Here is a 12,900-nt window from a genome sequence, read left to right as displayed (position 1 = left end):
TGTCTGTCCTGTGGTGTGTGGTTCCTGTGTAAACAGGCCATTAAGCTTATCTCCTTTTAGTTGACCTTGTACCAGTAATTTGCGCTGTCATGAAACTACTTTTTCCTATTGCAAACTCTTCAATCAATCAATACATTGCAGAGACTGCCTGTGTGTGCGTGCGTGCATGCAGTGGTGTAAAGTAACTAAGTATATTTACTAAGTATACTGTACTTAAGTACAGAAGTTTTGAGATATTGTACTTTACTTGAGTATCCAATACTTTTACTTCTGCTCCACTTTATCTCGGATTCAAATGTTTACACCACTACATTTAGGTATTTGAACAATTTAGCCTACTACTTTGTAGTTTTTTTTATTATGATTACAAAATACTTTAGCTATTAAGTATTTACAGCTAAAGTATAAATAATTAGGCTATCAAGGCCATTTGAAAATAGATCTACAAATAAAGCTCACAATGAGTCCTCTGCTATTTTCAAAAGATGTTTGTGAATTCCAGGATTTTATGTATTGATACTTTTACTTACGTAAAACATTTGACGATTTGAGTAGGCTACTTTTCCCCACCACTGTGTGTGCTTGTGACAATGAGTGTGCTCGCATATCAATCAAAAACATTCACACAACAAAACCGGACGATCAGTGCAAATTAACCTATTACAGTTTTTTTCGATTGCTAAAACACATTTTTCAAAACTGTACTTTCTTTTCAAAACTGCACACACAAAACTCCAAACATTACACACAAATTGCTAAACCCTGGCTTTGCAAAACAACTCTTAGCCATCAAATCTCTTAACATGTTCACAAAATGGAACTCGTGTTTTCATTTGGTAAACAGCCATATTTTCACATGACACACACATACCATTCATTGAATAGACACAACTAAGCTTTTGGCTGAACACTACCAAGCATGTACACTGAAGAGCAAAATTGAAAACACAATTGTCGAAATGGAACACACCATAAGAATGACCATGGCTCTGGAGAATAAGATATTTCTCCTTTTGTAAAATGACTCAGTGTAGGCCTACCTTTTTCATAGTCAAACATAAAACAGCACACAAATATGCATCCAAACAAAAACACGTTTTGATTCACAGTAGATTTAGGCATCGTACCTCTGGTCAGAGATGGGCACAAAAAACTTTTTTTTTTTTTTTAAGAAATTGGTCAGTACTTGGTCTAATACTGACCAGGATACTGTCACCAAGATACTATCCTGGTCACAGTATCCTGGTATTTATACTTTTGTATTTCAAATATTTCTTTGTATTTTGTGCCCATCTCTGCCCCCGGTTCCTGTCTCAATGTTCAGTTGTGCAACAACTGTGGTTTTTAGACAACAGGGGGATTTGTAATTGACACTAGACCCGAAAGTTTAGAGATTTGAATATTTGTGTGTTGTGGATTGATGCTTTGAGATTTTATGTGAAAAGTGTGTGCAAACCTGAACATTGTGTGTTGTGTTTTGACAACAAGGTGATGTGAAATTGACATCAGAGTGTAAAGAAGGAAAGTCAGAGTCTAATATGATAAGGAAATCTAAAGTAGTAACAAATTGAGTCAAGTGATTGGGGACAGAAGTAAAGGTTATGAAAATTGTGCCTAATTTTCGCTTTTTGTGTTTTAGCAATCGGAAAAAAAAACTGTAATGACCCTGGCTGGACGCATAATTGCTCCTTTGTGAGACTTGTAGCCTATATTCTGAAGATATGCCACACAGTCAAGAGTCCCTTAGTTTAAACCTTGTACCTTAATTATAGGCACATTAAATAAAAGACTAATCCAACTCTGAAACACCATTTTAAATCAGTGAACAAGTTATTACAAACAATGCATATTTAATCTACTTTGATTAAAGTCGTGAAGACCAATTTTTATCATAGTCTTAACTTGACTAGAGCTGCTGCGCGTATTAGCGCCATCCATGTGCACCCCCGTTGATGCGCGTGCATCCTTTCTTGTTTACAAACAGGAAATGTGTCTATTGATTCCCAGCAACTGGGAATCAATGGGGATACATTTACTATAATATTTTTTTTTTGTCTTAGGATTGTGACAAAAAACTAAAAATATTATTGAACTCAAGTCTCCATGGTGTGAGTAAATGTTAGAAAAAAAAGGTAATTGTTGACCTGAAGTTCAATGTACAGATATCTTTCTACTGTTAGACTGATGATAGGTTGTGTGTGTGTGTGTGTGTGTGTGTGTGTGTGTGTGTGTGTGTGTGTGTGTGTGTGTGTGTGTGTGTGTGTGTGTGTGTGTGTGTGAATTCATTATGAGCAGATCAGGCTTTTTCCTAGCCCCGTTTGGAACCTCACTCTCCACGATAGCTCCGTGATGAGGTCCCACTGCACCGGGTCCGGCAGAGGTCCAATTGCAGCGAAGATCACCCTTTTCGTACAGTACCATTGTATCCAAATAGTAAAGGTAGTCCCAGACACCTTCAGATGTTCCGGTGCGATTTCACCGGAAATTATATATATATATATATATATATATATTACGACAGGCTTGGAAATATACAGTGTATATATATATATATATATATATATATATATATAAAATCAAAAATAAAAATGTTTAAATCGCTTATTTAGTTTTCCCATTGTAGCCGAAATGGGAGCAGTACTGGCATCTGCCATCGGAGGGTTTTCCGGTGTTGAATGTGAAAACATGGCACATGGCGATTTAAACTGTTTATTTTTTATTTATTTTTTTCAACCCTGTTGAAAAACGTTAACTTTACAGCGGAATCTCAAACATCTTTAGGTCTTTTTTGGATATGATGTTGCGAAAAGGGTGATCTTCAATGCATTTGGAATTTTGGACGGACTCTACCGGGACCTGGTACAGCAGGACCTCATCTCGGAGCTATCGTGGAAAGTGAGGTTCCAAAGCTCTTTTACCAAAAATGAGTCCTGACAAGACTAAAAGTGAAAGTATATGCCGTCTGCCTTGTTATCACTAGACAGCACCATTATTGTTAGTTGGGGGCCACGCATGTACGGTAGTGCATAGGCAGGCACCCTATAATCTCCATTACATTTCTAGGAAGGGAAAAAGTACATTATGCACTTATTATGTGTTTAAATTTGAGTGAAAATAGCAGTGCTAGCAATGTATTTCACTTGCATATTTGAGCAGTGTTTGACCAGCCCAGGAGGAGATACTTTGACTACAGTTAAACACATGTAATCATTCGTCTAGACAACAGATATCATACTATTACTATAAATAACATATAATCTTGCATACATATTCCTTAACCACGTATAAGCCTATTGGGAGTTCGATTTTCAAACAAACTATGAATCTATAATTCACGTGACAACGTGAGAAACGTAAAGTAAAAAAAAAAAAAAAAAAAGATCTGAAGTGGTTTCAGTTTGAAAAACAGATTCCAGACATCACTTCCCCTTTGCAGAAGTATTAAAAGCTGTAACCCGGCACAATCTTTCTTTCGAACCTCTTTAGCACATCATGCATCTGCTCATACTGGTCACTGGGTTTGTGCTTTTCCCCAATGGTAAGTCTTATTTATGTATTTGTTGGTTTGTTGTTTTGTTTATTCATTTATGTATATATTTATTCAGTGTCATGGGTAATCACACAATTTTGTTATCTTTAGTTTTTAGATTTTAAAATAATTGAGGACCTGAGACGAATAACAGTCGTCTCCATATTATAATTTTTTGAATATATATATTTTTTGATTTACCAGACTGTAAACCACAAACTAGTCATTTTTAATCTGTTAAATTGTTAATGCACTCACCCCTCATTTCGTTCAATTGTCTGTTTTAATGTTATCTGCTCCCTTTGTCTGCTAATATTGCTTGTAAGGACGGTATACTGTTTTTCCACTTTCCATAAGTATTATGTCTTATAATTCCTAATATACATGAGTTAAGTACAAAAATCTAATTCAACAAAATGAGGGGGGAGTGCATAAAGAATTTAACAGATTAAAAACTTCTAGTTTGTGGTTTACAGTCTGGTAAATCAAAAACATATCTTTATTCAACATATTTAAATATGGACATAGATTGTTTTTCGTCTCAGGTATACTCAATTATTATTATCTAATCATTTATTATTTATTATAAAAAAACATGTTAATTCATAAAGAACATCTAGGTAAATTTATAGCCTACGTCAGAGTCCTGCACGGGTCCAATTTTGACAACCCGCGCCCGCCCGGCCCGTCATTAATCAGATCCGTGGACCGCCCGTCTACCCGTGATTATATAAAAATCAAAACCAGATCCGCCCCGCCCGTCAAAAAAAGGACCCGTCGCCCGCCCCGTTACCCGTGATTATGCATTAAAGTAAATAGCCTACAGCCGTGCGTACCTTCTTCCAATGGCATCGCACTCTATTTTCACTCCATAGGCCCTAGTTGATCCCCCTGCATGCCGTCAGAAAATGTTGTTATTAAGCCTATTATTAATAGGTCTATTATTATTTGGATGAAGTAGAACAACCTTTAAAACTAATCATAATCATTTAAAATGTTATCTTGATCTGCTGTATGTATGCCGTGGTTCTGTCCTGCTGCTCACTGTGTGCGCTCTTGTGACGTTGTTTTAGGCAGAAGCAGGTGTCTGATTTTCACAGTAAAATGTCACCCGCCCGTGTTTAGTCGCGCACCGCCCGTCCCCGCACCCGCACATTTATAATAGTAAATATTCCGCCCGTCTCCGCCCGTCAAACACGGGTACCCGTCGGGTACCCACGGGGCCCCGACCCGTTGCAGGACTACGTAGGAGTCAACATGCAATGATAGAGGACAATATTAATACATGATTACCCTTGCATCATGCTTTATGCTTCTAATGTGAGAAACCTCTGTTTATCTCCATCCACACAGCAACGCAAATATGGTGTTTTAATTTTTTTTTAAAGATCTTCATTGTGCCCGGATTTTTCAAAAAAAGCTTGTTTCTAAGGGAGAAAAATGCACTTATGTGTGTGCGTACGGACAGGGCTAAAGAGTGACCTTTGCCATGCGGTCCCACTCTGGTGTTAAACACCATATGCCTATGCATCTCAAGCAGGCAATCTCAGCGGCTTCTTTTAAAACTCTTTGTGTGTGTGTGTGTGTGTGACAATAATAGGCAATTGTTACATTTTAACAATTCAACTCAATTCAAGCTTTTTTTGTAGACACCATCTATTTTGTAAATCGTCGTTGTTAGGTGAAAACCTTGTATATCCAAAACTGTTGGTTTTGCATTTATCATTTTAAAAATGATTTAAACTAGTGAATACAGCCGATCTACAAGCACACAAGGCGGTGCGAGGCGTTGTGTGCTTGTAGATCTGCTGTTTTCACTACATTTGTGCGACGGCCTTGTATGATGAAGCAGGGCTTTACTTTGAGAAAGAACGTACAAATTTGAAACTTGGAGATACAAGTTTTCCACCCGACAACGACGTCATTTTTTTATGTCCCGCATGGCCATTAAGTAGAGTGGACTTGAGATATGTCTACTAAACATGTAAGATACGGTAATCCATTAAATATGCTATTGCTATTCACATAAAACCAGCAATGTACTATTGTACTATTAATGGTCATGTTTAGTTATCTAATAGTCCGGTTTAGTGATTTCATTAAAATCACATTATGTAACTCTGTCCCCCGATCTCACTCAACCCCGTTATACAAGTCTCTCTGTAAAAGTATGAACTAAAACCCCTTTAGTGACATCAACAACATGTAATGGCATTCTACAAGTCTTCTGAGCAAGATGCTGCAGAAAGAGGACATTTCCCAACTTATTTTACCCCTATTTATAGTCATTTATACTCTCATAGTGTGGTCGTAAAGCTTAACAACTCAACCCTGTTACATGAAATAAAGATAGAAAACAATTGTTTGTGAAAAGTATCTTTGTCAACGATGTATCTGATTTCCTAATGTCATGCATGCCATGTGGTCTCGTCTTAATCACCACAGGTAGAGTAATGGCCATCTTGAGTAAAAAATCACAACCCCATTCCACTCAACCCTTTATCAATTTCAACCCTGTTAAATGGATTATTCCATATAAAGATATGTTTTTCTGCAAGTTAAATAGCCTATGTCCTTAATGTTGTGGGCTATTCAGAAAAGTAATTCATTTCAATCAAATTATTTTCAGCAGGCTGCCCTTTTTGTAGTGTCGCCACAAGTGGGAAATGTACAGCAGAGTACAATAAGCTCCAGTTACAATTTAAGCATTTAGCAGACGCTCTTTTACGTGTTATGTTATGTCTGGTGTTATGTTAGGTTTTGCTTCTCTGCTGAGAAATGCATTCTCCTATTCACATTCATTTACCTGGACGTTAAAGGTCTGTCCGCAAGTATAACAAGTAGCCTATAACTTTAGAGATGACTATAATGACGTGAACATTAACGATGATGAACCATATCGATGTAAACATGTTGAAATGTGAGTCGTGTGTTGAATGTGTAAACTCGGATGGATTTTGATTGTACTATGTCAACCATCATATCCCTATGAAAAATGATCTACGGTACTTTGTTTTCCACTGTCATTCTTGTTACAATGACAGTTGCACTGTATGTTATGTTATGTTATGTTATGTTATGTTATGTTATGTTATGTTATGTTATGTTATGTTATGTTATGTTATTGTTCTGGATAAAGCTGACAGGATGCCCCCCCTCCAAACTTGCAGAATATAAGCATTTCTTACCTATTATATATTAATTGTGCCATTCCATACAGTAGCGCTTTCTAGGCCGGACGCAACCGGACGCTGTGTGGTCAATATATTTCCCACATGCACGTGCATGGACGGCACTGAACGGTGCACAAACGTGTAAACGCGTGCATGCTAGTACCCCCACCCCCACCCCGCAAATACGCGATAACTACAAGCTAAGTAGCCTACTTTAATCAGTGGCTACTACTTTTCATAACAGGTTTCTAGTGGTGAATGTGTGAGCGTCCTCATCCACTGTATAAAGCAGGACAGAGCACTGAGTGGTGAGCAGCGTCCCCCCTAGATTCACAAGTACCCCCTATAGCCTATTTTAACACCTAGGTTTTCAGCGGTGTGCATGTGCATGTGTCGATGTGTGTCCTCATACATGGCTCCATTACTGTGGTATTTAGGCTACTGTTTGACAAACTTTGTTTCTCTACTGCAGCACTGTATTTTCTAATTGAATTAAATGAAACTAGAAAATAAAATCTTAAGTAACAATGCAAATGCAATTAAGACTAGAAAACATTGTTTTTGTTTTCCCAACATTAGATCTGCTGACATCCTTTCTGTCTAAATAGCCTCTAGAGGCGCGTGCGCGCGTGCACCTGACGTCAATAAATGACCGTCCGCCCTGAAAAGAAAATCCCAAAGCACCACTGATTTCATACCTACATTGTATTTACAATCAACACATATTTAATGAATATATAAATGTTGAAATAAAAACAAATGTTAGGCTGCTGTGTTCACATATTTCGAAAACGTACAGTTTAACTCCACAGTACTGTAATCAAAATAATCTGCAGCTTCTATGCAAAATCCAAATCGTACTAGTTTGTAAATCATGAATGTATGGAATTGATAATGTAATGAACCAAATTAATTTCAGTTTCTATTGTAACCAGTGTGATACCTTTTGTCTTATAGCTTATGGTCTGAAATGTCGCCAGTGCGACCTTCAAGGACCCCCAGGAGGAGGAGGCCCAGAACACTGCACTGAAACCGTCTGTCCCGCATCCCAGATATGTGGTGCTATATCACTTAAGGGATATTATGGTATGTGATAGAGGCTAATAGCCTGTGCCTTTTCCGTAAAACCTGTCATACATTTCAAAGTCTTACATTCTTTTATTTTTTTATTTTTATCCCACGATTTTTGTAACCCATTTTTTCACCCGGTGCCAATTGCCTAAGCTGTGATCCTGGGCTCTACTCTCCCTCTGCCAACCTGGGGAGGGCCCCGAACTGAGCTCATGCTTCCTTCAATGCATGAGGAGTGAGCAGGCCGCTTCTTATCACCTGACAGGGGGAGCTTCCCCGGTTGGACGTAGCGCGTGGAAGGAACACGTTATTCCAACCAGTTCCATTCCCCTCCATCAGGCGCCCCGGCTGGCCAGGGAAAAAAGTCTTACATTCTTAAAATGTAAAATAGCCTTGTACTGACCCTATAGTGCGACAAAGACATTATTTTCTATAGCATTAAGCTCAGTGGCGGCTTGTGGAGATTTTAGGTGGTAGGGCTAAGAATCCACCATACTATAATATGCTACCCATAGTTCACTCTGCATCAACAGCATCATATTATACTACAGTTTTTTTTTTCGATTGCTAAAACACGTTTTTCAAAACTGTACGTTTTTTTTTCAAAACTGCACACACAAAACTCCAAACATTACACACAAATTGCTAAACCCTGGCATCCCTTTGCAAAACAACTCTTTGTCATCAAATCTCTTAACATGTTCACAAAATGGAACTTGTGTTTTCATTTGGTAAACACAGCCATATTTTCACATGACACACACATACCATTCATTGAATAAACACAACTAAGCTTTTGGCTGAACACTACCAAGCATGTACAGAACACTGAAGAAATGGAACACACCATAAGAATGACCATGGCTCTGGAGAATAAGATATTTCTCCTTTTGTAAAATGACTCAGTGTAGGCCTACTTTTTTCATAGTCAAACATAAAACAGCACACAAATATGCATCCAAAACAAGTTTTGATTTACAGTAGATTACTGTAAGGCATCATACCTCTGGTCAGAGATGGGCAAAAAAAAACAAAAAAACACATTTTGAAAGAAATTGGTCAGTACTTGGTCTAATACTGACCAGGATACTGTCACCAAGATAGTATCCTGGTGACAGTATCCTGGTATTTGTACCTTTGTATTTCAAATATTCTTTTGTATTTTGTGCCCATCTCTGCCTCCGGTTCCTGTCTCAATGTTCAGTTGTGCAACAACTGCACAACTGAACATTGTGTGTGGTTTTTAGACAACAGGGTGATGTGTAATTGACGCCAGACCCGAAAGTTTAGAGATTTGAATAGTTGTGTGTTGTGGATTGATGCTTTGAGATTTTATGCGAGAAGTGTGTGCAAACCTGAACATTGTGTGTTGTGTTTTGACAACAAGGTGATGTGAAATTGACATCAGAGTGTAAAGAAGGAAAGTCAGAGTCTAATATGATAAGGAAATCTAAAGTAGTAACACATTGAGTCAAGCTATTGGGGACAGAAGTAAAGGTTGTGAAAATTGTGCCTAATTTTACATTTTTGTGTTTTAGCAATCGAAAAAAACTGTAATAGGCAAGTCATAGTTCACCCTGCAGCAACATCACATTCCAGATACCAAGTTACAGAAATGGTCCTAAGCTAACATTGTGTTTGTTTTCAGCCATGGCGGCAGGTGTTTTTCAAATGAAGATGTGCATGGCAGCTGACCAGTGTGTTAGTGGCTCAGGGAACGTTGGACTCGCCAGGGCGCTGGTGAGCAGCAAGTGCTGTTCCACTGACCTCTGCAATGATCAATATCCCACACGTAAGTTCCTATACCACCTGGTCTGGTGTCTTCTAATCCAGTGGTTCAAGAGGGGGATTTTGACAGTGAAATGGCAATTTATGGACGTAGTTCAAAAATTCAAATAGACTTATGCAAATATGCAAAAAATAAATACACAATATGGAGAAGAAGAAGAAGAAGAAGACAATTTAGACAAATAAGATTGAATTTAGACTTGATTTTGGAATTATCCTTTTTGCATGCATATTTCCTTGGTTCCATACAGTCTAGTTTTGTTTTGCATGAAAGTATGCCTGAAACTCATCCAGTGAGAAAGGTTCTACGATGTAAAAGCTAGGCGCGATAAAAATGTGTTATTTGTTCTTTTAATCACGTTTACTTTCTGTAATTAATTCATCTAAATTAATCTGTTACTGTAAAGTCCCAGCCCTAATATATATAATACACGCACACACATTCAAATTTAAAATATGAATCTTACAGCTCCGGTCAGTGCTTCTCTCAATGGTAAGAAGTGCTACAGTTGCACGGATCCAGACTTCTGCCGCAACATCGTACCGTGCTCTGGGGATGAGGACCGCTGCATCACAGCAACAGTGACAGGAACAATGACAGGTAAAATCAATCTATAGCTTCAGACAAAATGCCTCTACAGTGTACCCATATAAAGTTTAATGATTCACATTCTGCAGCTATTTTTGTGTTCACAGGGAGGTCCATGAACATGATATTGAAGGGCTGTGCCTCTAAGAGCATGTGTGATCCTTCTCTCCTATCCTTGGTCCCTACTCCACCCGGAACCAAAGTAGAAACACGCTGCTGTGAGGGTGACTTGTGCAACGGTGCCGCAAGTGCTGCTGTTAGCCTTTTGTTCCTGGTAGCACCAGTGATCTCTCTTGTTCTGTTCAACTGAAGGAAGACTCACTGCTTCAGGTTGGCTGTTAACTGTAGGCTACGATATCTTACTGTAGTCACTCATTATCATACTGTTCCGTGGATCTGTCTCAGTGTTTTACCAGTGCTTAGGCTATCCTGTATTTGCAAGTGATGTCATGTCTATTCCAAATTTAATTGGCCAAACAAAAAGGGATTGTATTGATTGTAACTGAAAGTAAATTGAATGAATCTGTGTGTGTGTGTGTGTGTGTGTGTGTGTGTGTGTGTGTGTGTGTGTGTGTGTGTGTGTGTGTGTGTGTGTGTGTGTGTGTGTGTGTGTGTGTGTGTGCGCGTGCGTGCGGCCGTGCGTGCGTGCGGCCGTGCGTGTATGGCTATTTTCGCTATTTTTGAATTGGAATGCTTAATTCTTTTCAGGAATCCTGAATTCAATTTATATGTTCTTATGTTACCTTTACAAACTTAAAAACAATGACATTGGACCTAAAAAGAATGGTATAAGTCATTAAGCGAACTACTATTGACTGAATTAACGAAAGCATGTCATGTTTGCATGTTTGGAATTGTAACAACTGAAATCAATAATATATCAGCATTCCAATATCAAACTGCAGGCCACATTAAGTGAAGGTGGGGGCCACATGTGGCCCCCGGGCCGCCTGTTTAAAACAATGTACAATGCATTTCAGGCAGTTACAGTGGAATAAATATTTACTCCAACAATCAACGTTTCATAGAAATTATGTTTTTGTTGCAGTTTATAGAGAGATGAGACCATTTCAGTTAAAACTCCACTGATGTTTTCTAAACTTTGTTCTCAAAATGGAAGCACAATGACGGCTGAACTTCTCTTAACTGCCATGTATATCCTGAGACACATCTCAATGTTATCCTCATCCATACACAGAGTTGAATAACAGCCTCTAACATTTATAAACTAATTAATTGTGAAACATGCAGGAGCATCTCTGTTGTGATCTGAAAATAAATCAATTAATATTGTCCTCATAAATATATCCTGCTGCAGAGGCCCACAGTTTTCGATTGCAAATACTGTAAATTAAAAGTAATTAAGACTCCAAATTCCGAAATGGTGCAAATGTCAAAACGCACAAAAACTACAAAATAACTACAGAATGTCACAAGAGAAGAAATGTAGGCCTGCTACAAAATGACACAACATATGTAAGGGGGGCAGGGGGGGAGGAGCAAATTCAAACACACACACACACACACACACACACACACACACACACACACACACACACACACACACACACACACACACACACACGCACGCACGCGCACACACACACACACACACACACCAATACAGAGACATTACAGAGAAAGGGGGAACACAATATGACTTGGATGTGGGAGGCAAGTTTTCCGGTTCACTCTCATGTACTTCTTGAACACGGCCACCACCAACCGACACACAACCACGACTCGACGCACATAATCCTTCCCCTTGTTCAAGTATCCTGTGCTAGTTGTGTGCACACCTTGGAGCATGTATGGCCTACAGTACACACCAGCTTACAATGACTGCACAATCACACAGTTCTGGCTCGATCAGAAAGATAGCTTCCCATTTCAATAACTTAATGAATTCTACTCATTTCAATGACTTTTTCTCTCCTCCTGTGCTGTATGAAATAGCTTTAAATTGGCTAAGTGGCCTAATTTTACTTTTTTGCTGTTTGCCGTGAATGCAGGCTGACCGTGTTTCAAATGTAGACAGCTAAATCAAATTGATTTACAGTAGGCCTATCTGACATAACATTAGACATAATTGGTCAATAACCCCATTATTCAGCTATTACGGCTAAACTGTTTTGTAGAAATTGTTCTATTTTATTCTATTCTATTCTTGAGCACAGGTTGAGCACAACAGAGTATAATGACAGCAATGATGGGTGATGGTAATAGCTAATTCAAAAACAATATATAACACAACAAGTGACATTAAAAGCTATCATACAGCAATCTAATTATTCACTTTGAAAGTTCTTTCAAACTTTTTGAGTTTTGAATATAATTGGGTCAGAAGCTGTGTTCAGGTTCACAACTGCCTTCAGAATGAGTCATGAATCAGGACCTATTTCTGCCCTCAATGAGAAAGCACCTAGCTCACAGATATGGGAAGTAAAAACAAGATGTGCTGCCTTAACCCTTAAGTTCTGTTCAGATTCACTACACCTTCGTTCTGTTCGGGTCATTTTGACCCGGTGGATATTTGGTTTAAAAAAAACAACACTAATATAAATTTTAACTTAACAAATCATCATGATACATTGACTTTGACTCAATACCAAACAATTCATATGATATATTTGGTAAATGTTTGCATTTCTGCTTTGCTATATCACATTAAACACTGAAAGAGCTAGGCGTTTTTACTGATTTAGCTGAAATCCATGTAAAAAAAACGACTTCATTTAATACTGGGCAAT

The 12,900-nt window shown here is 38.3% G+C and overlaps 1 protein-coding gene across 1 annotated transcript; it reads left to right on the top strand.

Annotated features, from left to right (window-relative positions):
- The first annotated feature begins 3,486 nt into the window (after positions 1 to 3,486).
- LOC308301328 (phospholipase A2 inhibitor and Ly6/PLAUR domain-containing protein-like) lies at positions 3,487 to 10,700 on the top strand. The gene is made up of 5 exons (XM_080745280.1): positions 3,487 to 3,538; positions 7,660 to 7,788; positions 9,422 to 9,565; positions 10,031 to 10,162; positions 10,258 to 10,700. Exons 1-5 carry the CDS (start codon positions 3,493 to 3,495, stop codon positions 10,458 to 10,460), a joined length of 654 nt encoding a protein of 217 aa, XP_080601406.1. The 5' UTR covers positions 3,487 to 3,492; the 3' UTR covers positions 10,461 to 10,700.
- The last annotated feature ends 2,200 nt before the right edge of the window (positions 10,701 to 12,900 follow it).

The sequence above is a fragment of the Nannobrachium achirus genome (assembly GCF_963921795.1).
Source record: "Nannobrachium achirus genome assembly, chromosome: 2".
NCBI lineage: Eukaryota > Metazoa > Chordata > Actinopteri > Myctophiformes > Myctophidae > Nannobrachium > Nannobrachium achirus.
The sequence above is the reverse complement of the archived record's forward strand: the minus strand, read 5'-3'. Positions and strand labels throughout refer to the sequence as shown.

What these genes read in the sequence shown, in the direction of transcription:
- LOC308301328 (XM_080745280.1), top strand. Translation starts at nt 3,493, where the DNA reads ATGCATCTGCTCATACTGGTCACTGGGTTTGTGCTTTTCCCCAATG. An exon ending in GTTTGTGCTTTTCCCCAATG is followed by an intron (nt 3,539 to 7,659) that starts GTAAGTCTTATT and finishes TTTGTCTTATAG; the next exon opens with CTTATGGTCTGAAATGTCGC. An exon ending in ATCACTTAAGGGATATTATG is followed by an intron (nt 7,789 to 9,421) that starts GTATGTGATAGA and finishes GTTTGTTTTCAG; the next exon opens with CCATGGCGGCAGGTGTTTTT.